The 26,126-nt window shown below is 34.0% G+C and overlaps 4 protein-coding genes and 1 non-coding gene across 8 annotated transcripts; 4 read left to right on the forward strand and 1 right to left on the reverse strand.

Annotated features, from left to right (window-relative positions):
• Window positions 1-103: 103 nt before the first annotated feature.
• Window positions 104-210, forward strand: LOC138935223 (U6 spliceosomal RNA). The gene has a single exon (XR_011447228.1). It is a non-coding gene; the product is annotated as a U6 spliceosomal RNA (small nuclear RNA).
• LOC138935089 (X-ray repair cross-complementing protein 5) lies at window positions 120-3,855 on the forward strand. Its single transcript, XM_070299439.1, has 14 exons — window positions 120-373; window positions 620-889; window positions 1,058-1,168; window positions 1,269-1,492; window positions 1,565-1,690; window positions 1,791-1,869; window positions 1,977-2,114; window positions 2,196-2,379; window positions 2,474-2,607; window positions 2,684-2,827; window positions 2,893-3,035; window positions 3,115-3,366; window positions 3,452-3,617; window positions 3,701-3,855. The coding sequence occupies exons 2-14, from the start codon at window positions 869-871 to the stop codon at window positions 3,710-3,712; spliced, it is 1,734 nt and encodes a 577-aa protein (XP_070155540.1). The 5' UTR covers window positions 120-373; window positions 620-868; the 3' UTR covers window positions 3,713-3,855.
• On the forward strand, window positions 3,762-10,123 carry LOC138935090 (uncharacterized). Of its 2 annotated transcripts, XM_070299440.1 has the most exons (6): window positions 3,762-3,777; window positions 3,921-4,402; window positions 4,793-4,965; window positions 6,885-6,922; window positions 7,396-7,644; window positions 9,241-10,123. In XM_070299440.1, the coding sequence occupies exons 2-6, from the start codon at window positions 4,335-4,337 to the stop codon at window positions 9,346-9,348; spliced, it is 636 nt and encodes a 211-aa protein (XP_070155541.1). In that variant the 5' UTR covers window positions 3,762-3,777; window positions 3,921-4,334; the 3' UTR covers window positions 9,349-10,123. The 2 variants fall into 2 exon arrangements, with proteins under 2 accessions (XP_070155541.1, XP_070155542.1); XM_070299441.1 differs by lacking the exons at window positions 3,762-3,777; window positions 9,241-10,123 and adding an exon at window positions 8,065-9,232 and having other exon boundaries at window positions 4,142-4,402.
• A 249-nt stretch (window positions 10,124-10,372) lies between these two features.
• On the reverse strand, window positions 10,373-25,799 carry LOC138935087 (dentin sialophosphoprotein). 2 transcript variants are annotated; one of them, XM_070299435.1, is made up of 11 exons: window positions 25,623-25,799; window positions 16,980-17,101; window positions 16,762-16,901; window positions 16,533-16,662; window positions 16,248-16,385; window positions 16,004-16,180; window positions 14,077-15,411; window positions 13,855-14,003; window positions 13,103-13,485; window positions 12,731-13,000; window positions 10,373-12,486 (listed from the first exon to the last, which is right to left on the reverse strand). In XM_070299435.1, exons 2-11 carry the CDS (start codon window positions 17,094-17,096, stop codon window positions 11,123-11,125), a joined length of 4,203 nt encoding a protein of 1,400 aa, XP_070155536.1. In that variant the 5' UTR covers window positions 17,097-17,101; window positions 25,623-25,799; the 3' UTR covers window positions 10,373-11,122. The 2 variants fall into 2 exon arrangements, with proteins under 2 accessions (XP_070155536.1, XP_070155535.1); XM_070299434.1 differs by having other exon boundaries at window positions 13,855-14,018.
• On the forward strand, window positions 17,785-25,050 carry LOC138935088 (pickpocket protein 28). Of its 2 annotated transcripts, XM_070299436.1 has the most exons (13): window positions 17,785-18,142; window positions 19,671-20,548; window positions 20,913-21,028; window positions 21,097-21,219; window positions 21,493-21,696; window positions 22,185-22,302; window positions 22,496-22,644; window positions 22,793-22,994; window positions 23,291-23,561; window positions 23,839-23,974; window positions 24,062-24,187; window positions 24,571-24,662; window positions 24,728-25,050. In XM_070299436.1, the coding sequence occupies exons 2-13, from the start codon at window positions 20,228-20,230 to the stop codon at window positions 24,913-24,915; spliced, it is 2,046 nt and encodes a 681-aa protein (XP_070155537.1). In that variant the 5' UTR covers window positions 17,785-18,142; window positions 19,671-20,227; the 3' UTR covers window positions 24,916-25,050. The 2 variants fall into 2 exon arrangements, with proteins under 2 accessions (XP_070155537.1, XP_070155539.1); XM_070299438.1 differs by lacking the exon at window positions 17,785-18,142 and having other exon boundaries at window positions 19,612-20,548; window positions 23,854-23,974.
• Window positions 25,800-26,126: the final 327 nt, after the last annotated feature.

The raw sequence follows: 26,126 nt of genomic DNA on the forward strand, positions 1-26,126 counted from the left end.
TAGTTTCACCACTAGGTGGCGAATCGATTACCACTTTTAGTTTCTCGCAAGTACACTTGCGATGATACTTAGTTTATAAGAAATTTCTTCGAACCGAATATTTGTACTTGCTTCGGCAGTACATATACTAAAATTGGAACGATACAGAGAAGATTAGCATGGCCCCTGCGCAAGGATGACACGCAAAATCGTGAAGCGTTCCACATTTTTTGCTTTCAACTAGTTTAATTACCGATATAATCGTAATGTATCATACACAAAATATGGTAGGAAATAGTAATTCCGAAAATAATTTGGTTTAGGATCAATTTCACCAAGTCCGTTTAGATGAACCGACGGTTAAAATTAGCAAGGTGGCCAATAGAAAATAGAGGTGAAGGAAAACCAAGCATTTATATTATTTCATTTGGAATCCTACTAATTTTAACCATCGGTTCATCTAACCGGACTTGGTGAAATTGGCCCTAATACGTTTTAATATTTTTATTTCATGAATAATAAAAGGGGGAAAAATTTATTGCAGATAACTTTTATTTTATTTAAAAAAATTTATATTTTGTTGCATATAAATATCGCATACATTGTCATCTGCATATATTTCACAATTATATGGATGTAGCAATAGCACGGATGCGTATTCAAACGGAGATTTTATCAATGGCATCGAAAAGTGGATTTGGCTATGTAGTTCCATCAGACCTAAAATGAATGCAGAGGCGCTGCCGACCGGGAATTTAATAATAAACGTCTTTTGAATCCAGCAATCTCTGTTTCTAATCGATAAAAAGAATTGTTAATTATCAGAAAGAAATCTTCTCTCTGTTATTCTGAATCAAGGGTGTGGATTTAAAATAACATTTACAGAAAAATGCCGCCGAAAAAATCAAAGGTTGTGTATATATATATATATATATTTTACTATTAATTTATTAAAGATCTCTTGTCGAGCAGGTTAAATACATATTATATATGTTTTTTAGAATTTATATTCAATAAATTTTAAAAAACGATATTTTATCTTATAATAAATTTTGATCTTTGTATTTTTATTATATAGGAAAGTATAATTTTCCTTGTAAATATCGGAATTATTCGTCATGGTACTCAGAGCAATTCAGAGCTGCTAGATAAAGCGAAATTTATTCTTAAACACATTATTCAAAAGAAGGTACATTTCTTTACAACATATTATTAGTAACAGTTTTCTCTGTATTTCTTTGTATTATATCTATATTTCTTTTTAATCATAAAAATATAATCCTCTTCAGATATTTCTGCGTCCAAAGGATGAAATAGGAGTGATATTAATGGGATCGGATAACAGTAAAGACAACAGTATCATAGAATTAGACAATGTACAAGAATTGTGTCATATGCAAGTTGGAAATTGGGATTTGATAGAAAGCATCGAGAAATTACAAACCACAAATCAGAATTCTTCTTGGATGGAGGCAATTTATGCTGCGGTTGAATATATCAACCATGAATGCCTGTAAATATACCTAACAATATAAAGTATTGATTGTTTTTAAATATATATCAAATTTATTGTTTCTTATTTCAGAGACAAATCTGAAAGAAAAATAATCCTGCTGTCTGATTTTAATGAGGATGAGGATATTGTGAGCCAATTTCAAATGGATGATATTGTAAAGACATTAAGTGAAGAGGAAATTTCACTTATGGCAATGTATGTCTAATGAATTAATTTCCTTGATTTTATGCCGACAATTATTAGTAATAATAATTACAAAAAAAAATAAAAATATTATATGATATATATATTGCAGTGGAGAAAGAGCGTTGGATAGTATGGATGAAGATTCTCAAACAGCTAGTGAAGCATTACTTAGGAGTGTTTTACGAGAAGTAATTCAGGCTATGATATAAATAGACATTAATCAATCTCGTACACGCGCGCGCAGGCGAGATTAATAATATGTAATATAATAAATAATATATAATATTTTGTGTAGATTGATGGTCAATATTTCACTTTTGAACATGCTATGTCAGAAGTACGCTTCTATAAACGACCATCAACTAAACCGAGGCCATGGTACTGTCTGATGGAATTGGGTGATTTTTACATACCTATTGTTGGAATTTCCAAAGTAAACTAACTTTACACATGCAAAATATATATATATATATAACATTATAATATATGTATAATGTATTGTTTATGTTACAAGATGCCGACAGAAGTAAAGTTACCAGAAATGATATTGATGGGTAAAACGAGTACACTCAATATGCCAGATCAGGAAATGCCATTTAAGAATGTTGCACAATGGATGGATAACAACAGGACTATTCACACAAAAGAGGATATTATTCGTGGTTACGTGTACGGTGGCAGGCCTATTCCGGTTTCGGGTAACTTACGCTTTAATTTCTAGTATATATTATGCCCTATTATTTCGTCCTACTAATATTGATTTAAACGATTGATGGAATATGATGACTGTAGATGAGGCTAAGAAGGCAATGACTCCCAAAACTAACGAAGAATGTTATAAAATACATGGTTTCACTGCAAGAGAAAACATCCCTATGGAATACTGGTTGTCGGATGGCACGTATGTTATCGTACCGGCTAACGAGGTATAATATTATTTTATGTAGCTATCATAAGACATCATTGATTTGATAATAAAAATGAATAAGTTACTTCTTACAGTCGGTAAGTGCACCATTTTATAGTCTTGTGCAAGCTATGGTTGACAAGAATGTAGTCGCTATAGTGGAGAAGATTTACAGAGCAAACACTGAAGCTAACATGGTCGCATTATTTCCGAGTGTTGATGTACCGAATGAACCTTGGGTGAGAAACATTGTTTTTTTACTTTTTTCTATTGCATCTATCAAATAATGATATGTTTGTGACAGTGTCTTATTGAGATTGGCTTGCCATTTGAACGAGATTACGGTGCGATAGCGCAGAGACCCTTGAAATCTGTGATGAAGCAATTGTCGAAAGAGCAAAACGATGCTATCGACGATTTGTTAACATCTTTAGAATTGCCCGATGCGTAAGTATAGTAAATATATATATATTTAATATATATAAATCACAAAGTAATACGATTAATTTATTAAATTTTTTTACAGTACCGATGATGACGTAATTGATGTTAGCGAAAAATATCTACCGGGATATATGCCGGATCCCGGAGCGCAACATATATGGGATATGTTATCAGCTCGCGGGCTTAAACCGGACAAACCGTTGCCATCTATAACCGACGATGTGAAAAATCTTTTAGAGCCACCCGAGTTTGTGAGAGAAAAATGCAAACCGGTTACAGAAAGGATAAAAAATTTGTTTTTCTTAGAGAAGAAGCAACCTCTTAATATCAGGAAGTTAGTATTCTCAACCAAAATTAAAACTTGTACTTGGAATTCAATGCGAATTCAATATAAATCGTTCTGATAAATATTCTTTTAGACGTAAAAAGTTGGAAGAGAGAGATAATGAACAATCTAATAATGATGATTTGTCCATGATGCAATCAATCAAAACAGATGAAAAAGATATTGCAAAAGACAATAACGATAAATCAGAGAATATGGTTTCTTTATCTGATACATGCGATTTTGATTTTGATGCGATTGTGAGTATATAAATTTTTTAATTGTGTTTTTTAAATATATACATATATAATAAAGTTTTACGAAATGATAAGTATTATTACAGGGTGATATATAGAAAACTACTGGCAGTAATCATCTCTTGATCGTCACATTATGTGTTTACGCGTTTTAAATTATGCAGTGCGTGAAAAACTTTTGGAAATATATTTTTTATGTTAAATTTAATTGAAATATATTTTTTAATGAAAATAAATATATATACGTATGTATATATAATGTATGTAATATTTAAAGTAAAAAATATATATAATTAATTTTTTCAGAATAGTAGTGTTTAATTTTCGTTATCTTCTCGAAAGTGCCAAGAATAACGATGACGTTACCGCCAAATAAGGGAAAGACGAAGCTGCCTGCCCACATAACGCCTACCTTTTCCCCATTCTCGATTTACCGAAAATTCATTGACATCTAAACATTACATTATACGCTATGTTTAACTGAGTAGCAAATAATCAAATATGTTTTTAGATTTATATATTTATAAATGTTGTGCGTGTAATTGAATTTTATTCGAGAAAAACGTTAAATGTGCGCGTATAGTACACTTGCAGATCGGCTTCTGTAATATATCGCCTTCATCCACTTAACTCTTCAATTATTTCATTGACTCGATTCGTAAGGATGGCGCTCAGCGATTCATTCTATACCTATAAAAGGAAAGATATTGTCTGTTGCTTATGAAACGCGCAATTTCTCATCGACGATTCTCACGTTTGAGACACCCTATATTCAGCAGCGGATTAAGGTATTTTATGGCCCTAAGCATAAATATATAGTTTGATGATTTATAATCACATACACATTCAGATTCATATTCATATTTTTATTTAACAAGAAATTTTAAAAATCATCAGAATGACATATCTTATTTAAATTATTTATTCTTACTAACAATAATTTTATTGAAACTAAGATCAGGCTACTTATTCGAGTGTCATCTTGTATGTCAATAAATACATTATATACGTTTAATAATATAATCGTATATTTAATAATAAAAATAATTAAATATTTTACACTTTGAATTTAATTATTGCAACATAATATATATTCTAAACTTAATTAAAATATAATATATATCAAATATTTATATATTTATTATGTGATATTTCATTATTAATATTCTTTCTGCCAGGATTCCTCTCTTTTGTACACTAGGCCCCGGATGTGGGTCCATAGCGTGCTACCTAACGAACGGTCTTCGTGTAAAGAGGACGCGGCGGTATTCAGTATTCAGTCGACGAGAAGACGCTGCGTCGCGAGGATCAACAGGTGCGAACGAACGTCCGTCGCCGAAGAACAGCATGGGTAAGTCGAACGAGAGCTGGCTGACTCAGCTGGCTTCTTTTCGACACCTACGCAATCCCCATTAGACGAAAGCTGATTGAATATCGGATAATAGGACATTGCGACGCGCCGCGCTGAAATTTTTTATTCGCCTATCGCGAAAAACGATCTTAGATCCTTCCTTGAGCACGCGTATTCACAATGTATGCCATCATCATGTGAATTTAAGCACGTATCCTCACGCTCGAACAATTTTACAAAACGATCCGTTAATCGAATCAAAAACTTTAAAATATGTAAATGTAAAGTATATCGAAGAAGAGATTCTAATTTTTTCAAGCATCTGATTAGAAGTCTTTCGGATATTTTTTGAACAGATTTTTAAATATTATTGTAAATATCTCAAAGAAAAATTATTTCGACTTCCTCTCCTGGATCTTAGAATATTAAAAAATTAAAAAATTTATTTAAAGGAGATAAATCTTTATACATATATATATAATTATATTTTATATTATATATTCCCTATATTAAACAATGTAGAGTTTTTAGATGCTTCTTCATTTCTCGACGTCGATCTCAAATTTCGTTTTTATCTGATATCCATTATTTTGCTAAATATAGAATTAATAAAAATACATAGATGTGAAGAAATATGATAAACTTGAGACATTTTATGGGCAACTTGAAATATGTATCTTGAGCACAGCGAAAGTAATCTAATAAACACATTTCTGCAAAATTTCTGCAGATTAAGTATAGGAAAATTTGAATATACAGGAAAAAAAAGTAAAAAATATCTTGGCCATTAAATTTAAATTACACGACTATTACAGTGTATTTTATTCGTAGATGCTGCGCGAAATATCACGATCGTAAAGATAAATCTCTCGCGGTGAAAATGTCACGTTCAAATAATGCATCCCGATGTATGTTTGCAACATTATGCAGTCCTGCACTTCAATTATCGACATCAGCGACGCGATATTTCTTCTCCGAATGAATACTTAGAATTGAGCTACATTTCTTTTTTTCTTAGGAATAGAGAAATAATGAGTCTATATTTTTTTCTGATACGTAGAGACATTTATCTGACGGTTTAGCGATGTGACGCGAATTTATTCCAATGCATCGACTGCAACTGATCAGGATACGCTACATATATATATGTGTATGCTATTGCGCAAATAACGGGGAAAGTTTCGAGTCGCGATAATGTCAAAAAGCTGAGACGGTTCGATTAATTTTGGGTCAGCGTGAAATAAAAGAAACCTTTCGCGTGACGGTTCGGAGCCGACTTTAGCCGTTGGCCGTGAAAAAAAAAATACACGTGCAAACACGCGATGCGAAAAGATACGTTCGCGACGGTAAACACTGACCTAGAATCGAAAAGAGTGTGGAAACGCGCGTATTAATTGGCTTGCGAGGGAAAAAATATAGATGTACATCGCTTTTATCGAGACTTGTAATCGCAATTAACTAAAAAAAAAAATTATCTAAATTTAGATCTCAATTATTAATGGACATCTGATTGTAAATGACAAGTTTTTTTGTGAAAAGATGTAAGAACCTATATCTCAAAAAGAAGTTGCTTAAATAATTAAGAAATTATAAAATTCTCATTTAACGATTTGAATAATTTGTCAATTAAAAAAATTAATAAAAGAAGTAAATAATTTTTATTTATTCAATATTTAGAAATATAACATAAAATAGAATCCCTAGTAATTGTATACTTCAATGTTATGTTCTTATATTCTCATAATATACTCTTGTCTTTAATGACAGAATCGCAAGGTTTTACTTGTGCAAACTCTGATCGCTGCCGGACATATTCCGGATCCTTTCTCTATTTTTTTCTCTTCTTTTTTTATTAGTGCACCATGTTGCATAATTGATTTTTCTGCGCTGACTCACCTTTTTACTTCGTTTTTTTACAGGAAACATATACGTCTGCAGCCTGCTCGTCGTATTCGCGGTAAGTGGCCAGACTTTCATTCGTTGCGGGACACATGCACTCTTGAATGCATTTTCTTACGCTTCCTGCTCCCGGAAGCCGATCGTTTTCTCCGCATACACACACACATGTCATTAGCGTGGGAATTTTCTGTGCAGAAAGCTGAAATGATTCATGGTGTTGGATAGGAAATAGCACGGTTAATTAATCAAAATTACGCATAAATAACGCTTGCTAATTCTCGAAATAAGCGCGAGAAATTTGCTAGCATAAAATCTAAAAAATCCTTTCCTTCTCGTTGCAGGTAATTTTGCGTTAAACATATAGATCAATCGCAACGAATATAATTTTTAGTTCTGCATGCAATATATCTTAAATTTATAACTTTTTAATGTCATAATTTTCAAAATTATATATCAAAAACGTATGTTCCGTCAATCACATACGATATTAAAATTTCATAAATGGATTTTACTTATATTTATTGTCTTCAGACACTTCTCGTCGCGGTGCAATGCGGCGATATAATGCGCAAGAGCATCGTCTTCGACAAGAATACCCCGGATGTGTTTTATTGTCCGCAACACAAACCGATCGGTTTCGAGAAAATGCTGGTCAAGGCGAGACCGCTCTCTAGGCTTTGCCAATTCGAGGGTCGCCCGATACCGGAGGATTACAAGAGTGACTGTTATAACGACGTGGACGAAACCGAGTACGCATGCAAGGAAAAGTACAGAATTATGGTGAGTGAGTTAAACTTATTTTCGCGCAAATCGTACGCAAAATGCACCATTTATACGATTTATAAAAAAAAACTAGCAACGCGAATATATATATATATATATATATATATATATATATTATCAAATGAGATAATTTAGAGAGGATATTTCAATCAGTTTATACAAGATATGTTAAAAAAAGGTAAAGCTCTGGATAAAAGTTTACAAATTATGCGGATTTTTAATTAAATTAAAGTGTTGATCGCTATGGAAAATAAGATGGTATAAAAGCTTGCACGCGGATCAAGATTAATTACAATATTAATATGAGAATTAATCTTATTTATTTTTAGCTCAGAAAAAAATAATTTGCTCGACCCATGCCATCATCGTAACATTGTCGCGTGTAACGGATTGGTGTCGGTTTTTTTCTCATTACAGAAGCGATTCAGTAATCCGGTTGGGGATGCGAAAGCCATTGACAACGACTACGTCGAGAAATAGAAAAATGGGAATGATGCTGCACGGCCGCGATCCACGCACACGCAAATCATAAAACTCAAATAAAATCAAAGCCACACCATACTAATGCTCGGGGCTGCTGCATCGTCGAGAGAAAGGAGCTCTCAATATTTATAAATAAAAAATAATACTTAGCACGGCGACGTAGATAACTCGTGGTTATTGCGTAAATTGATTATTCACTTCTTCATATTATATATAGTAGTAATTATGTAATATTCATATTACATATTTGTTATACATTACACACATATGCTCCTAATGAACGATATACCAATAGCCAAATTATTGGCGCATCGAATACTCACGATGAAGAAGTGGATAACAAAGGAATAATTAACACGAGCGAGATGTATAGTAAAAATAGCGAAAAAATACTCCAGTTATACATTTTTTTACAAATTTATGTTTGGCATGAAGTACGGTAATAAGGAATAATAGAGTCGATGCTCTATGTTTTTCAAGCTTCCTTTTTTAAGAGGGAATTAATTTTTATAACATTATTAATAAAACTAATCGCACAATGGATCAGCTGGGTGATTGATCATTAACCCTCCGTTGGAGCTTCAAAAAGTATAGATGTTTTCAAACATCTGGACTTAGGTATGATCATTCATATGTTGGAGAATCTATTATGAAGTATTGCCAGCATTTATTCTGTAACGGATAAAAAAAATGGTTAACCATGGATATTATTCTAAAGGAATTGTAATTACACCTAATAATTGGTAATAATTTATAAAAGAAAAAAAATGATCAGAATCTCGCGCGTTAATAGAGGAAATCAAAATTGTGCAATTTTTTTTATAAGCTCCGAAAAAAATTATTAATCGTTACTTCCATATCGTACACGCATATAAATAAATGAAGTATTTGCAGAATAGATATTGTTCATTACATTATTTCAACATTTTCTGTCACGATATCGAAGAACGCATCGAAAGTCAGGAGTACACGTGGTATGTAGTCCTTCAGATTAAGATCCAGATAAATAATTGATCACCTACATCGAGCGCGAAGGAAAATGTAAATTACAATCCCGGATCAATTATTTCCGCTAATACCGTCATGATTATCTAACGATCTTTGTTTTAGATGAGACTTCATCCGCCGGGGAGCGACACGCCTTATAACGGGACACGCCTGTACAAGTTCTTGGCCTTCGACAAGGATTTACCGTACGCGCGAAAGAATCAGGTGTAGAGGAGAGCGGCCGAGCCGTTTCAAGGACGACGGTAAATTCATGTCAATGAATGCGATTAAAAATGTTTACAACGGACATTTGCTACGTTATGAATTTTATATGTCGAGGATGCAACAAAAAAAATATCGCCTCGTTCCTATAGTCCAATCAATGAAAATTGCGTCCCAATTTCGTACAATCGATCGGGCCGCTTGCTAATCGCTTATGCTTATATTTATGTTACCACTTATTCCTGAGATACTCTTGTGTTTTAAACGATTTTAACGACAAGATACTGATAACTTTGATGACACACGATGCGAGAATGCTGTCTGGAGATATTTTAAATACTGAAATTCTATTTTGAAATTGCAAATCTCTTATTTTATTTATTTTTAGCAGACTCATCAATTTGATAAAACGAGGATTTGTTTCGTGTCGTTAAAAAAAAATTATTATAATTAAATTTATCGGTTTCTCTCTGAAAATACTTTAATTAGTTTTTATAAAATTATTTATTTTCAATTTGATTTTCTAACTTGAATGATAAGTATTTTTATATGAAACTTTATTTTTGCTATAAAGAAATAGCCACAAATATTAAATATTTGTTGTGTCATCAAAATTATCGGAATTGTGCCATTATAACGTTCCTATTCGCGGCTTAGTTTGAACGTGCCTTTTTTCTAAACAAAGATTATTTTTGTGACATGGTTAAAAATCGTTTTGTTTATAACCTATATAAGTAGAGAGTAATATATTTAAGGATATGTATATAAAATCCATTATTGTACATTATTAACTGTAATCAATAAATGTGAAAAAAGATATTTAATATTCGACATTATATTATGACGATAATATGTAGACATACATTTATCAGAATAATATACAAGAGAGAGAGAGAGAGAGAGAGAGAGAGAAAATAATGTTTTTTCCAACAATTTATGATTTATATGTAGCGGTATATATATTTAATTTTATATATATATATATATATATATATATATATATATATATATATATATATATATATACACGTATATATAAAAGTTGAACATAAGAGTTGAACAAAGGCTCGTGCGCGTAGAGACATCTTGATTAGAATCTGATTAATATCACTTTAGTTGAAAAATATTAATTATTTAATATGATTATTAAATGTGTGTGTGTGTGTATGTATAAGGAAACAAGGGCGATGATAATTTTTCAAATTCGATACATGTAATAGCAATTTGTTATTTTCTGAATAATAGTTTACTTTCTATATGTAAAAATCAATCATTATTTAACGTGCTATAGAGCCAATATCTTCTCTAGAAATATGCGCACATTAATTAATATTTGCTACACTTTTTGTAAAACTTTCAGAGTTAATGTCTAAAGATGTAATATTCATTCTTTCATAACTATTCATCGTAAGCTAATATTTAAAGTTGGATACGAATTTTCTCGACGCATATATATTGTATATACAGCGCGAGAGAGAATTAATAAAAACTAAAAAACAATAATAAAATTATACATCATGTAACGAAGGATATCTCGCCTGTAGAAATTTACTTCAGCGTAGACTTATAATCAGCATAAATATATTCAAAGAATCTTCAAATTGTAACACTCTCTGGCAGTTCGTAATCGCAATTTGGGAAACGATTTGAAAAATAAAGTTATCGATTCACATATGTATCACATCTTATCTTCAATCACGACGAATCGGAAAGTAAAACGGAGGCATGTACGATACATATGTAGTCCAGGATGATCAGTATTTGCTATATATTATTACACAATTTACAAGATCAGTTTTCCTCCATTCGAGGCTCTGATTTGCGCTACCTGCTCCGGAGTAAGTATTAATTTGCTGCCGTTGGGTAGTGCCAGGGCGTAGTGGCTTCCGGTCTCGTTCACGACTACTACCAATTGCGTATTGGTGTTTGTCGTCGATGGCGGAGGTGTATTCTTCACTGGTGTAATGGATATGCCACCCTGACTCATTCGCTGAATGATCTGCGGCGAGATGACGCCCTTCCCCGAGGCGACAGTGATGTCCGAAGTGATTATTGGCTTCTGTCTAGACTGATTAACATCTCTCTGAACTTGCACCGAACTAGTCTCCTTCTCCGTGGTATTAGTTTTCTCGGTGATGATCATCTCTATCTCATCGTCGCTATCGCTGAGCACGATCAGAGACGTGGTCTTCTGGCCGCTATTCTCCGTGTTGGATGTCTGCTGTGCTCTCCGCCGCGGCACTGTCTTGGATGTGCGTTGAGGAACGGTGGGTTTCGAACTATTGGCTCTTTGACAAGTGTCTTTGACAGGCCTGTTATTGGCTCTCATTGTACTATTAGGATGCTGCGAGCTCTGTCGCGACGTCGTCATATATCTATTCTGATTGCTTCTATTCTGTGGTTTTGGTGGATTTTGCTGATTCGTTGTTGGTCTGATCATATATTCCTGAGGTTGCGTACTCGTGGCTACTATGTAAGGTACATAACTCACATTGTTGACATATGGTTGAGTCACTATCACCTGTGAACCTTGCTGTTGAAAGACGGGCTGCTGTTGAGCGGCGGGTAGAAAATTTGTCTGTGAATTCTGCATCACGTAACTCGGTTGCGCGCCTGGTTGCACATAGTAGTTTTGAACCTGTGGCGACTCGACTCCCTGGACGATCACATTCTGTTGCATCATCGGAGTTCCTAGCGGGGATATGACACTTCCTCCCGTGGCGATTCCAGGATTCTGCTGCATCACATAATAATAGTTTTGCTGTGGATTCGCAGGTTCATAATTGCTTTGTCCATAATGATTCGTGCCGGACTCATAGATCGGACCCTCGTCTTTAATATCCAGTTCTGAATGCACACTCTCAACAGATTCGAGTTTGCAAACCGCGTTCGTGGAAGACACTGCTCGCTTAGGATCCACTTTGTTCGTTGCGGACACGATGATATTAGATCCACCATTGTATCTACCTCGCGAGTTACCTGTTTTCTCTCTAATCTCCCTATTATTTGTGAGTTTATTCTTAAGTTTATCCTTGCCAGTTTTCGCATTAGCAAAATGAGGTATACCAGATGCCACATTGCTCTGAGACGTATTCTCCGTGATGCTCTGCACTTTATGTTGAAATGATTTTAATCTTCGATTGGCAGCTGTGAAATAATATAAATATTACAAGTTACAACAGAATTGAATGAGAGATTGGCAGATATTTTTGGATTTCTCTATTAATAACAAGTATTTTTTTATTTTTATAATAAAATTAATTAATAGTAGTAAAAATAAACTTCATAATAAAAAAATAAAACAAATTCTGAATAAAAAAATCTATAAATAAATAATAAAGCAAGAAAAATAATACGACAGTTCAAATTTTCTTGAAGATTCAGCACTTACACGGACGTTTATTTTTCCTTTTGCGAGAGCCCGGTAGAATCCAATCTTGGTCTGAGTCCTCCTCTTCCGAGTGATCGTCAGAGTATCGGACTTTCGAACTAGAGTGAGAAGCGGATGTATCGTCCTGTGCGCCGGGAGCCGCGTAGACTGCCTCAACGTCGGCCCATTCCTCCAACTCGTCCTCGTCGCTCTCGTCGTCTGAATATAATTGTTCTGTATACGAGGAAACTCCGCGTGTTCGTAGTACTCGTCGCGTCTGTTGCTCCGCGTCTGGAAAAATTGCAAAGAATGTATTGCATTGTTCTCCATACGAAGAATTGCCGAACAAGACGATTGCCGAACGGAAAATGGAGAAATGATAAAAGGAATTACCTTTGTCATTCGACGCACTTTCATTTTCTCCGTGTTTTTTGTTGTGTTCCCGCTTTTCTCCTCCCTCCTCAACTTGGTTTCTTCTTGTCGGTGATGCCTCGACGTTCGATGGTTTTTCGCCGTTTCCTTTCCGTCGTTCATCGCCACTCGCTTCCCGACTCTTGCGGCGACTTTGCTCGGAATTCTCGACCGTATTTTCGCCTTTGTTTGATCGTCGCTGTTGTTGGTCGTTTTGGGTGCCAAGTGAGGATAGGGTAAGTTGCGGTAACGTTTGTAACGTTGCGTCTCCGGGAACTGACAATGGATCCTTGCCCTGCGATCCAAGAACCCACCAATTAGAGCTGAGACCACCCTCACTGGATGAGTCCTGATCCTCCACATTGCTACAACACATCATCAGTTTGTCTGCCATATACGCTCGACAAAGACATTAATGTTACTAGAAGAGAAGTGCGGACAGCGGCCACATTATATATCACACATGGATTGTAGCAATCTTAAGAGGCGTCAGGTAGTTTTTGAATTCTCCAGATAATAAAAATTAAACTACAAAGATATGAATATATGGCTATATATAGGAAAAAGATGTAACGTTATTAATTGAAGAAATATTGCAGATGAGAGTTAAAACTAAATGAGATGTAGTGAAACAATATTTTCTAATATTTTTTTCATTATATATTTCTACGATTGTTTCAATGTGTGACAATGTGAGATTTAAAAAAATGGAAGCTATGTGCTGCTATACATACCCTTCCTTAAAATTAGACCATTCCCTTTGAAGCTTTGCCCTCGCTTTACGCATTGTGTCCTTCAAAGCTGCCTCCATTGGTTCCAGGAAATGTAATAATTCGGTTAACTTCATTACCAATGTCACTTCACACAGAGGAGTAACTTCTCTCTGTAAGTGCCAGTTCTTTAGCCAATAAGACATGAAATATTATAAGTGAAAATATTAATCGTATCAAACTTACTGTTTTATTGTTTTCTGAGTCATTGGCTGAAAAACTGCTAATGAGATCCCTTAATCCTTCCACAGTGTCGATTACTAATTGAAAATCAGAAACACCTAGATCAGATAACATCTTGTCAAAATGTTTCTTACATTCATCTGTTTTTGGATCTTTGGATCTTCTCAAATTATAACCAGTATCGCAATTGTTTGTGTAATCATCCAGATCGTATTCTACATCTTGTAAGTCTAGTTTGCTCGCAGACAAATTTTTTTCATCTGCCTCATCCATTTTATCGTCCGCCTTCAATTTTTTCTCTTTCTTTACCTCATCTTTTACTGCTTCAATTTTGCTTTCTTTGTTGTGCTGTCTCGTTTTATATCGAGATCGTAGCCGTATACTCTTTCTTAAATTCCTTCTTTCAATCGAATCATCCAATGTTTCTGCTATTAATGAAACTTTTACTTTGTTTGAATGAAAATCACATCTAGTTATTTCTTCACTTAATGATACACTATGGACAGAAGGAGATGCACAGAATAAATCATTAAAAGTCATGCTAACATTACTACCACTGGTTTTTGTTTCACTCAATTTCTCGTCATCTGACTTGGATGTCAATATTGAAATATCACTTATATTATCACTAGCAGAAATACTTTTGGCATATACATTTTCAGGTAACTTAGAATTCTCGGCACTAATTATGTCGTTCAGTTTCTCATCGTCCGTTTTTGAGCTGTTGGATAAATTATCACTCGACCTTTCATTCTCATCTTTTTCAATAACTAAAATTTCACAAGAACCTATTGTATTTTTAAGTGTTTTTACAAGGTTTTCTTGCGATGATAATTCGCTACTATTGCTCGCTACAAGCTCGTTAGTTTTTCCTTCCTCGTTGATTTCCGACTTGAGATCATCTAACATTTCATTAATTATCCCTATACCGCAATTATCATTCTGATTGTTGACAAAACCTTTGAACATCGATGACGACTCGTTCTCGACAGACTTATCACTATAAGTATTAGTATCGTAGCCACTGGATCTTGCATTTGACAGCGTACTTTCCTCGGACATTTTCGACAAACTCCTGCAACGCTTTCTATTTATGGCATTTAAACTGATATTGTTATTATTAGTGCATGTGCTCATATTACTCAAATTAGTATCCTCGCTGATAAACGAATCCGTGCTATCGTTGCTGCTCTTATACTTATTCAAGTCGTTATTGTTGATACTGTGCCTGGTTGATCTGCGACATGATAAGTTATTGTGACACTGCAATTTTTTTTGTTTATATTTACTCAATTTCGCGCCGATTAACTTGCCCGCTACCATTTTTGCTTTGACAGGCTGCAATACAAATAATTCATAACTTATAAAATTAATATATTTATAATAGACACACACACACACACACACACACACGCGCGCGCTCTCTCTCTCTCTCTCTCTCTCTCTCTCTCATATAAACTCTCCATTAGAAAGATACTGAATATTCATTGTAATGAACATTGTGATTTCCAAAGACAAAATTCTTAATAGCGTTTAAGGTGTCAATAACTAAGTACTGCTAATTATACTATGAACACTGATATTACAATGTAAAGTAAAAGAAATAAACTTTCTTTCGAAATTTTATATTAAAATAATATATTGAAAAATGTGATATTCGTGATAAAAACAATAATTTAACAAAACTATGAAATATGATAATTGGTCGAAAAATTTTCAGAATCAAATGTTATTCTTTTAAAACTGGATGTCCATTAAAATGGAAATTTATTATTAACTATTATAGATAAAATTATACAAAAAACGCAACACATACACACACGTATGTAGTTTTATTATTTAAAGAATGTTAAATTTTAATAAATAATTCTATTATAAAGTTTTAATAATTTAACGAAAGCAACACATCAAATCTCAGGAGGATAATTACCTTGACAGTCGATAAAATTTTATTGTTCAGACAATGCCTGTAAATTCTAAAATCGTTTGGAATAAATTGCGGAAAGTAAATGTATCTCGTCCCATAGCGATCGACTCCTAAAAGCGTTTCAAACTGATCCTCCCATGGTTGTTTCGCTATATCTTCCTGAACTGTTTTTCTAGTATGCTATAAAAATTAGAATTTAATTTAATAGAATTTTTACTTTCCTTTTTCAAGATTATCACGGACTTACCATGATTGTATCACAGACGGTTTTCAGCAGCCAAACTCTCTGCTTAAAACTTAGATCTTCAAAGCATCTCCGATCGAGTAATGAGGCATCGGGGAAGACATTCCAGAATTCTGGTTCAATGCCAATGGTTTCTAGAACCTAAAAGTCTTTGTTCATATCCTGGTCACTGCGGTGTATATTATTATGTATGTGCATGTGTATCTTCAAAACACCGCGAATATACTCGATATAAAGCTATAAATAAGCAGTTATTGAATCATAATGGGGATTTACGAAAATACGCACTTTGGTTGCATCTTTGTGCTTTGCATGATAAACCTTAAACCAGCTCGCCATCTTATGCGCGAGAATGTTGGTCCAAAATTCATACGGCATCGGTGGCACTTTGCGCAGTTTTGCTTTGGTAATCGGGGAACTACAATTTAAAACAAAAAAATCGTTTGCTTAATATAATCTCTTTTTCATTTTCGTATATATCATTCTATAAATCTTAAATTTTATTTAATATAATAACCTTAGCAAACACGTCATGATGTTTGCTAGTTGCTTCGAGGCTCTCGGTATCAACAGCATCCTCTCCATTTCGTATATGGAGAACTGAGGTATATTGAGAGATTCTCTTGTTAGATGGAAAAAGTGGAAAATTTGTGGTATCTAAAAGAATATGAGAGATTTTTTTTATACGATTCAACGAGATTCACTGATGGATTTATGAATCATAATCCTAATTACCTCCCACATCAGTTTCATCTCTTCCTTCATCTCGTCGGAGAAAAAATTGTCCTGCTCCCCATCGTTTATTCTTTGCTCTTTCTCCTCCGTTTTTCGTTTTCTGTTTCTGCGCGACATTTTGCCTAAAATAAAAATCCAATTTATCAATAAAAAGAAATCCACATGAAACCAACTAAATCAAGATTTACGCATTAATTTTATTTCGTGATTTCGAATGCATAATACATAAACGCATTAAAAAAAAAAAAAAAAAATTGTATATCGCCAGTTTTTTTTTATTTTTAATTTTAATACATGATGTCCTAAACCTATTGCATTTTTTTTTACCACTCGGTATAATTCCACAACATAATTATTAATTACATGATTGACTTTAAAGTGAAACGTTACGAAATATCACAATTCATTAGTATCAGAATATCATAAATATACGCGAAGGATTCTACGTCATTAATTGAGTTGATAGAATCACATGTGTATTTAAAAAATACATCTCTCGTCATTTGCGCATAATCATTATCGTCGCTTATGACATTGTCAGTGCAAAACAAACGACGGTGACCTAGTATCGTCGTTGTACAAAGTGTTATCTCGAAAGAATTCGACCTTGTTGTTGCTCACGAAGGTTTCCCTATTGAAAGTATGCAGTATGTTGCGTATAATCATTATCTACATATATAATCTCGTTAAATATAGTAAAACTCGAATTATTATAATTAATGTGAATTATTCAGTAACTTCTCATTTGGAAAATATTGCTCATTTATCATTGACTAGTCACATCAATAAAACATTAATTAATCCCTCGCGAATTCTCGATTCGCGCATATCTCGTGTCATCATCCAATCAATTTCGACGAATCAAAGCGTGATGATAAATTGCCGATTAGCCCAATGTTCGTGAATATAAATTGTCTGTGCTGCCTAACGCCAATAATTTTGATATAAACATTATCGTTTTGTCACTGCTACTCCGTGAACTTCGAGGGGAATATATTTTGTTAAAGATAATACGATCATCAGCCGCACAAGCGACCGGTCGCGACTCGTGTAAGGTGCCGTTGAACATCGATAAGGATAACACGAATGTTTGTCTTGTAATTACACTCTGAGACGATCCATTAGGGAGACAGTCACGAAACATTTCCACCGGACGCAGACAAGTTTGTAATCATTTTAAAAATCGTCTTATTATATACATAAATGTCGAAACTCATGTCAAAATACCTTCAAGTGGCTTTTCATTATGCAATTGCTGTCATTGTACAATATATTACGCCAACATTATCGCGTTTACAATAACGATAAAGTCTAATTAATTAACTCTGGATTTTAAAAATAATAAAGGTAGTCGAATATGGCATTTTGCGTTATGTTGTAATATAAACTAATTCATATTTATTGTGCACGATTGTCGCGTACAAACATGATAAAAGATATTTAATGTATTCTCTAGAAATTAAAATCACGCATAATAAAAAAAATAAAATAAGATCTTAATTTAATAATACATATTTTAGAGTAAATAAAAAAATTCTCTTAAAAACTTCGATACGACTGCAGTGATGGGAGATAAACTTATTTGTGGACGCTTTTATTAAATAATAATATCATCTTTATTTAAGGATAACAATCGCACACGAAGTAAAGAGAGCGTCCTGTCCCGTCGTTAAAACGCATAACAGTTCATAATCACGCAATACATATGCGCTTTTATATACTTGCATCGATCTATTCTGCTTTGCATCAGTGATACAAGCGTCTGATGAGATCGGTAACATCATAACGGCGATAATAAATTGCCGTGTACTTTACACGCGCGCACTTTGTAATAAGAGAGAAAAAGACAGAGATGCATCATTACAGCAACACTACATTTTTATTTTGCACAATGATTATTCCTCGAACAATGCCAAATAAGGGAGAACAGATGTTTTTGCACGATCATTTAATGTGCGATAAACGGCTTGTCCTCGATCGGATAAAATTAGAAATAGTAATGACCCACGTTTGACATTTCATTTCTTTGCGCACAAGAGTATTATTTTTTTAAATTTTATTTATGCACACAGTGGGCTCGTGGACATTGAAAACAATTCGAGAAATGCAGTTCTAAACTATTGGATTATATCATAAATATATATTATATTCGCGCGCGATTATACAGAGAAAAAGCGCCATTTTTATGTTTCATTTTTAAACATCTTATATTCCATCCCAGACATAAAAAAGATAGATATTTATAACAGATAAGTCGCGATCTCGTATGTCGCTTTCATTTTAGGCTAATGTATATAGCTGTATATTTTTAAATAATGTTTAACATCAAATTAAAATTTAAAGTTCTTTTTTACGTCAATAAAAACCGTCGGATATAACAGGATAACGTTAAACGGCTAATTCAGAAAGGAACAGTATTGAGATATGTCATGAGAAATATGATTCTTCAAAAATCGCTAAAGTTGATACTAAATTTTGAAATTAATATTCAAGAATCGAGACAAATGATGATTTTATCAAGAAATCTTTTTTCAAGAAAAACAAATATAATCAAAGAATCTGCCATTAGAACTGTAAAAAAAAAAAAAAAAAAAAAACCTAATGACGTTTGCGTAATTTAGTTTAAGATCGTGTCGCGTACTATACCTTGTTAGTATAAAAACATTGGACAATATTGTTTATCTCTGGAAGATTATGAGCGCGCACACGCATAGCATAAGGGCTTGCGAGTATTCCATCATTAAAGTTGGGAGGATGCTCGACCGCTATTGTTACACTTTAGTCAATTGTCAGCCGTCTTGGGGAATGGTTTGATAAAGCGTCGCAACAGGATTCAAAGGGCTTCTCCTATCTTATAAATAGACAATAGTATTATCTGACAGAATTCACAAATTGCGATTCTTTTCGAATCGTATGATGACAAGTTAATTAATATACGATAAAACCGAGAACAAATTTAAAAAATCGAGAAAAACGACAATATTTTTCAATTATCACACAGAAATATTCTTATTTATTAAATTAGAATCTCTTATTGGATAAGCCTCTTGAATATAAGAGCGCAATAAAAGATAATCAATTCGTGTATTGAAAAAGAAATGCTCATATAAGCAATTAAATTTACTTAATAAGGCAATCTAAAATAAAGCAATCTACGTCACAAGAAGTAAAATCGTCCCTTGATAAGAGAATGTATCCGTCAAAGAATAAAAGTTGGTCACAATGAGCTAAAGAAGAGTACGACTGAAATGAAGAATTCATCACCGGACCTAAGGAAGACCAAACCGACTTTTAACCCGTGGAACGATGCGCGCATGTTAAAGCACGTCGCTTCAAACAGAACGCCTGATCTCGCTCATCTAAGTAAATACGATTCGCATGTGATGCCGAGGCGATCCTCCAACCTCAAGTCCGCGGATATCAAAAATAAAAATGATTATTACAATTCTGTCGATAGAACGTCCTTTGATTACCTGAAATCTAACAATTCCATCAACACTGTGCACCTGCAGAATCCTTACAGATCGCCCCAACGATTAGAAGGATTTGCGTCTCGTGATCATTCGAAGGTAGGACTAACAAAGTCTAAAAAGTCTTTCAAGTTTTTTGTGATAATAATAGACCGCTGTCAATTAGAATATTACAACCGTATTTTTATTATTCAAAATCGTATTTGTGTAAGAAATAATTTAATGGAGAAATAAAATATATCTAAATATTTTACGAATGTAAAATAATTTTATAATTTATTAAATATTTTTGGAAATTATATTTTTCGATGGTACAAGTTAAATATTATTAGAAATTAGAAAATATATCAAGTTTTGTTAACGAGTTTAAAGAGATTAATCTCATTAGTTTCTGCTTTTTATCTCTATAAAAAATTATTTATCCTAATCATATATAATTAATATACACGCATAAAAAATTTAGGGTATGTACCGATCACAAGATTTTACTCTGAGATCGAGATACAACAACAATTTACTCAGGACCAAAGAATCAATCACGAATAGAAACAACGATCAAGAAAACGAAAAACTGGAAGGGTAAGGAGAAATTTCTTAAAACTAAACCCCTGCTATATCTCTATCTAATTTATCGTGACTCTTGTTAGATCAAAGAAAAAGAAGCATCAACTATTCACCGAACTTGGTCAGCTTACTAAGCAATATTGCACGAACAGTACCCTTCATGGTTTACGTTACATTGGTAACTCGGAATTGTCGATCATAGAAAGGTAAAATATACATAAAAAAAAAAAAAGAATATAAAAAATGTAGAGTGATGTATTTTTGATATTTTGACAATTAGTCCAAAATTCGAATTTAGAACTTTGCTCCCTGCGAAGCAAAGAGACCGCAAAATTTGAAACAACTTTCCAGCAGTTGAGCCGAGAAACAATTTTCAATATAGTAGATATTATATCGAAATTGCATCATTAATTATTTACTATGAACACAAAACTCTAAGACTGAAAAATGTTCTAGCATATTAAACGCATTTTTTGTAGAATATTCTGGATAATCTCGTTCACCACCGCACTGGGAACGGCTGTATATTATATCTATTATCTCTATCAAAAGTGGAATGGATCACCCATCATCATTTCTTTGAGTCCTGAGCCGGTTCCTCTTAACGAATTCCCTTTTCCTTCCATAACAATCTGTAACATGAACAATGTCAAGAAGGCTGAAGCAAAGCGGATCGAGTGCGGGTGAAGTACACATTAACTCATTATCACTAATATATAATTAACATAATTATATATATACAAGGTGACACGTAAAGATCGTCCACTGAGTACATAACATTATTCTTTATCAAAAAATGAGTCGAAAAATCCTGAACAATTTTTTTCTATAATGCTTAATAAAATAATTATTATTAAGTAAAGTCGAGTCAAGTTGCGACGGAGCCGCTCACGCACACTATCAGGTGCGCGGCTCACTGACGCGTCCGGCTAAAAGTTGGCGCTAATTGGTCCGATTTTATTCAATAATAATTCCTGTATTAAGCGTTATAGAAAAAAATGGTTCAGGATTTTTCGATTCATTTTTTGGTAAGGTATAACATTATGTAATTAGTGGGCTGTCTTTACGCGTTATCCTGTATACAACAATTATTATTATAATTTATAACTATACTGTTATCGAAATTAATCAATGCGAACAATCGTTTTTGTTATGCGATTTTTATTACCAGGACTGACGACTTGGATAAAATAATGATGGACGATGTCTGCAATTGGCAAAGAAGCAATGTAACTTATGATCAAGATCAGGCTATAGACTGGAACAGAATGCTGCGATTTATGATTAATGTACGTAGCATAATCCTATTTCCTACATACATAGAATAAACGCACTGAGAAAATGTTCATTAAGATGATTAAAATTTGTTTACGCGAACTAAATAACTAAAATAACTGAAATTACGTCTGTCTACCTCTTGAAAAATCCATAATTGAGAATATTTTAGCTCAACTTATTTTCATTCTTCGTTACTTTGTTCAGGTATCTCAGCCGTGCACAGACATGTTATACTATTGTCTTTGGCATGGAAATCAGACCGATTGCGATAGGATTTTTAATCCTACGATGACCGACGAGGGTATTTGCTGCAATTTCAACTCGGTGACTAGAAAGCATCTCTTCTATAATCCGTGAGTGGGACTCGATTAAATCAAGCTCGTGTAAATGCATTACGCAATTTTGATAAATACAAATGGAAAATATTTTACGCAAGTTTAGTTTATAATCGCTGTAGAAAGAAAGTAGAAGCAAATTTTTTGACTCGGGCATATATTTTAGACACGATTGGCCCGATCTGAATATAACGTATCCATCCGTCAGCGTCGATTGGAATGCTGAAAAGGGATATGACGCAAGTATGCCGCCGGATGTCATACCGTGGAGACCATATGGTGCTGGACTGTTTTACGGTTTGACTTTAGTCCTTGATGTGGAAACAAGTGACTATTATTGTTCGTCAACCGCTGGCATGGGCTTTAAGGTATCACGCTACAAAAACCCCCTTCCTGTTATTCTCCTCTTTACTTCGCAAGCCAAGATTTGAACCTTATTAAAAGATGATTTCAAAGAAGCCATTTGTCGTCTAGAAAAATAATTAATAATTAGCAAAGATAAACATAAAGATGAAATTATAAAATAATTAATGAGCAACGAGTTTCTTTCGTGAACTGAATTATTTTCTCAGGCATCGACTGATCCTTGAATCCAATCTACAATGATGCATAGTCACGCGCTTTAATGAAATGACGATGCTAAAATATACGGTCCATTCTATAGATGCTGCTCCACAATCCCGTAGAGACGCCGAAAATCGCCGATTTCTCGTTCTCGATCACGCCGGGCGAGGAGACCCGGGTGATCATAAGACCGCGAATATCAACTGCCAACCCGTCGATAATCTCTATACCGCAGAAGAAGCGGAAATGCTTCTTTACGGCCGAGAGAAAGTTGCGTTACTACCGGACGTATACGCAGAGGAATTGCATTCTGGAGTGCGAGGCGAATTTTACGCAGGAAATTTGCGATTGCGTGCAATACTACATGCCAAGTAATTATCACCTTGGTCGTTGATTGCATAATTTCCCTGGACTATATATATAGTACATTGTTAAATAATATTATTTCTTTGTGTGATATAAAATATTATTATATATCTTAACTGCAAGTAGTCAAAGGATTCTTTGAAGTCCTGTTCAAGCACTCTGAACTTAAGCATAATGCTAAAACATTTAAAAATGCGAGAAAATAAATTACAAATTGTTTTCAAAACGAAAAAAATGCTTTATTTTCTCTTATTATATTGGCACATTTCTGTACTATAACAGTGGAACTGTCTGCAGAATCGGCGAGAACCCCGATCTGCGGCAAGAGAGATGAACAATGTGCTACACGTGCCAGACGAGCTATGGAAACCAAACTCTATGACGAAGATTTGACGACTCCGATAAATATTACGAAAATGTGAGTTTACTGTTCGAAGTTGTATATTCTTTTAGAAAAAGAAAAGCCACGCGATTGCTCGCGAATTTTTATGTATTTATTTTGCAGACCGAGCTGCAACTGCTGGCCAGGCTGCTTCGAGATCAATTACAGGATAGAGCTTTCGCAGAATAAATTAGCATCGACCTTCAACGTCGATAAACGATACGTGAAGAAGAATTTAGATTATTTCACGTAATTATTTCATATAACGCAAAACGCATATCGCAAAAACGGTACTTATTAATGCGAAAAAAAAAGAGTGCAACAGGTTGACATTTAGATTCAAAGATACAAGGTATCCCGGAAATTTTTATAAATAGACTCTTTATTTTTTACAAAACTTTTATACTAGAGCTTAAATACAAACTCAATTTTGACAGAAGTTATTAAAATAAAGGCGTTTTTTTTTGGACACCTTGTATATGCGCCTGTACGTATATTATTTCTCTTAATATGCTCTTATCACGAACCATATACTTACAGGTAGCCTTAATGTAAATTTTAATACGTATGATATATTTCTATTTTTTTTTTTATAATACGTTTCATTTTAATCCTTAAAATTATTTACGCAGGAAAAATATAGCGGTAGTTCACCTATTCTTCGTAGATTCTCAATTCACAAAATACGTAAAAAATGAGCTTTATGGATTCACCGAATTTCTCTGTGAGTATCCGATTTCGAAAACAATTTATAATTATAAATTAAAATCAATCGAATATAATTTACAGCAAGTACGGGAGGCTTGCTGGGTCTCTTTATGGGCTTCAGTTTTCTGTCATTCATGGAGATTGTGTATTTTGCAACTATGCGATTGTGGTGTCGTTTATACAATCGTCGGGAATTGCAGAGACCCATCACGCTTCAGATACACCCGTTAGATGATAGAAGAAAAATAATCTATCCGTTCGCGAACTGAAGTTCGTATTTTCCGATGCAAATGCGATGTAAATAGAGACTTATTGTCAGCGTATTATGAAGTGTATCATCGAAAAATATATCGGGTGTGTTTTCAATAAAATATTTACGATTCCCGATTCTCTACAGAATAACACGCGACTGCTTGAAAAGAAAATACTTTCGAGTTAATGTAATTGTATTAAAATGAGTTAATTTTCGTGCTTATATATATGAAACAATTAATGAATTAAAAACGATCCCGATACAAAGGAATTCGCAGAATGTATTAAACGTCGTGAGGTCCTCGAAAACTATAGGAAAAGAAAAGACTCTCGTTACTTTGACAATTAAATAAACGTCTTCCTTCGTGCACGCGCGCATTTATGGATTCCTTAATACGTATCACTAACGCATAAATCAACAACGTTGTAATAATATCGAGCCAAACGTTCAAGATTTCGAGACGAATCGCATTTCATCGTAACACGGAAATCCGAGCACACCGGAAATTGTACCAGGTGTTAATCGAACATTTCGCCGACGAGAAACCCGGATTCTTCCGTCGAATCGCATCCGCGACTCTAACTGTCATTCGAAGGTCGGGCAATTCTCTAAAACACACGATCCGTACATGAAACGTCGCGAGAAAAGGTACAGGGGGAGGAAGCCAGGCTTCCTCGTCGTGGCGAAATCACGCTCCGTGTTTCTTCGTTTTTGCGGTTTTACCTTTGCGTTCCTGGATCCGTTCGATCAGAGATGCGATTCTCAACGATGATGAGGTAACATCGTCACCAACATTGCGTCACGCCGAGAAATCCGAGTATTCCGAGAAAACAGCATGGAAATTTCTCGTCGAGGCTATACCGACACTAGCGACGACGCCATGATAGCTGCGGCGGTTAATGTCACGTACTCACGCGCGCGACGTACCTGGAGCCGATCAGCTGCGATCACGTCGCACGGACACGAGAATTCACATATAATTTAATCGCTTTTATTATCACGGAAGAATTAAGATTAAAAATCACCGAAATAAAGAGATGAACTATCGCAAACAGCTGACACAGATATTATTTGTTTTTAGATTAAATTTATATTTAGATCTATATATTTTTTTATTATCGAGATCTCGAACGAATAAAAAATCAAACTGGATCCTCGAATCCTCGTATAAAGAATTCTCTTTAAATAAATAAAAAAAAAATTGAATTATATATTACATGCACAATT

The sequence above is a fragment of the Polyergus mexicanus genome, unplaced genomic scaffold (genome assembly GCF_030449975.1).
Source record: "Polyergus mexicanus isolate NDT 795.1 unplaced genomic scaffold, iyPolMexi1.0 SCAF_7, whole genome shotgun sequence".
NCBI classification, from domain to species: Eukaryota; Metazoa; Arthropoda; class Insecta; order Hymenoptera; family Formicidae; genus Polyergus; species Polyergus mexicanus.

What these genes read in the sequence shown, in the direction of transcription:
- LOC138935089 (XM_070299439.1), top strand. Translation starts at nt 869, where the DNA reads ATGCCGCCGAAAAAATCAAAG. An exon ending in AACACATTATTCAAAAGAAG is followed by an intron (nt 1,169 to 1,268) that starts GTACATTTCTTT and finishes AATCCTCTTCAG; the next exon opens with ATATTTCTGCGTCCAAAGGA. An exon ending in CAACCTCTTAATATCAGGAA is followed by an intron (nt 3,367 to 3,451) that starts GTTAGTATTCTC and finishes ATATTCTTTTAG; the next exon opens with ACGTAAAAAGTTGGAAGAGA.
- LOC138935090 (XM_070299440.1), top strand. Translation starts at nt 4,335, where the DNA reads ATGAAACGCGCAATTTCTCATCGACGATTCTCACGTTTGAGACACCCT. An exon ending in ATATTCAGCAGCGGATTAAG is followed by an intron (nt 4,403 to 4,792) that starts GTATTTTATGGC and finishes TCTTTCTGCCAG; the next exon opens with GATTCCTCTCTTTTGTACAC. An exon ending in GTCGCCGAAGAACAGCATGG is followed by an intron (nt 4,966 to 6,884) that starts GTAAGTCGAACG and finishes GTTTTTTTACAG; the next exon opens with GAAACATATACGTCTGCAGC.
- LOC138935087 (XM_070299434.1), bottom strand. Translation starts at nt 17,096, where the DNA reads ATGTCGCGCAGAAACAGAAAACGAAAAACGGAGGAGAAAGAGCAAAGA. An exon ending in AGATGAAACTGATGTGGGAG is followed by an intron (nt 16,902 to 16,979) that starts GTAATTAGGATT and finishes ATATTCTTTTAG; the next exon opens with ATACCACAAATTTTCCACTT. An exon ending in TGGTCTAATTTTAAGGAAGG is followed by an intron (nt 13,486 to 13,854) that starts GTATGTATAGCA and finishes GATGTGTTGTAG; the next exon opens with CAATGTGGAGGATCAGGACT.
- LOC138935088 (XM_070299436.1), top strand. Translation starts at nt 20,228, where the DNA reads ATGAAGAATTCATCACCGGACCTAAGGAAGACCAAACCGACTTTTAAC. An exon ending in CGTCTCGTGATCATTCGAAG is followed by an intron (nt 20,549 to 20,912) that starts GTAGGACTAACA and finishes TAAAAAATTTAG; the next exon opens with GGTATGTACCGATCACAAGA. An exon ending in CCGATAAATATTACGAAAAT is followed by an intron (nt 23,975 to 24,061) that starts GTGAGTTTACTG and finishes TTTATTTTGCAG; the next exon opens with ACCGAGCTGCAACTGCTGGC.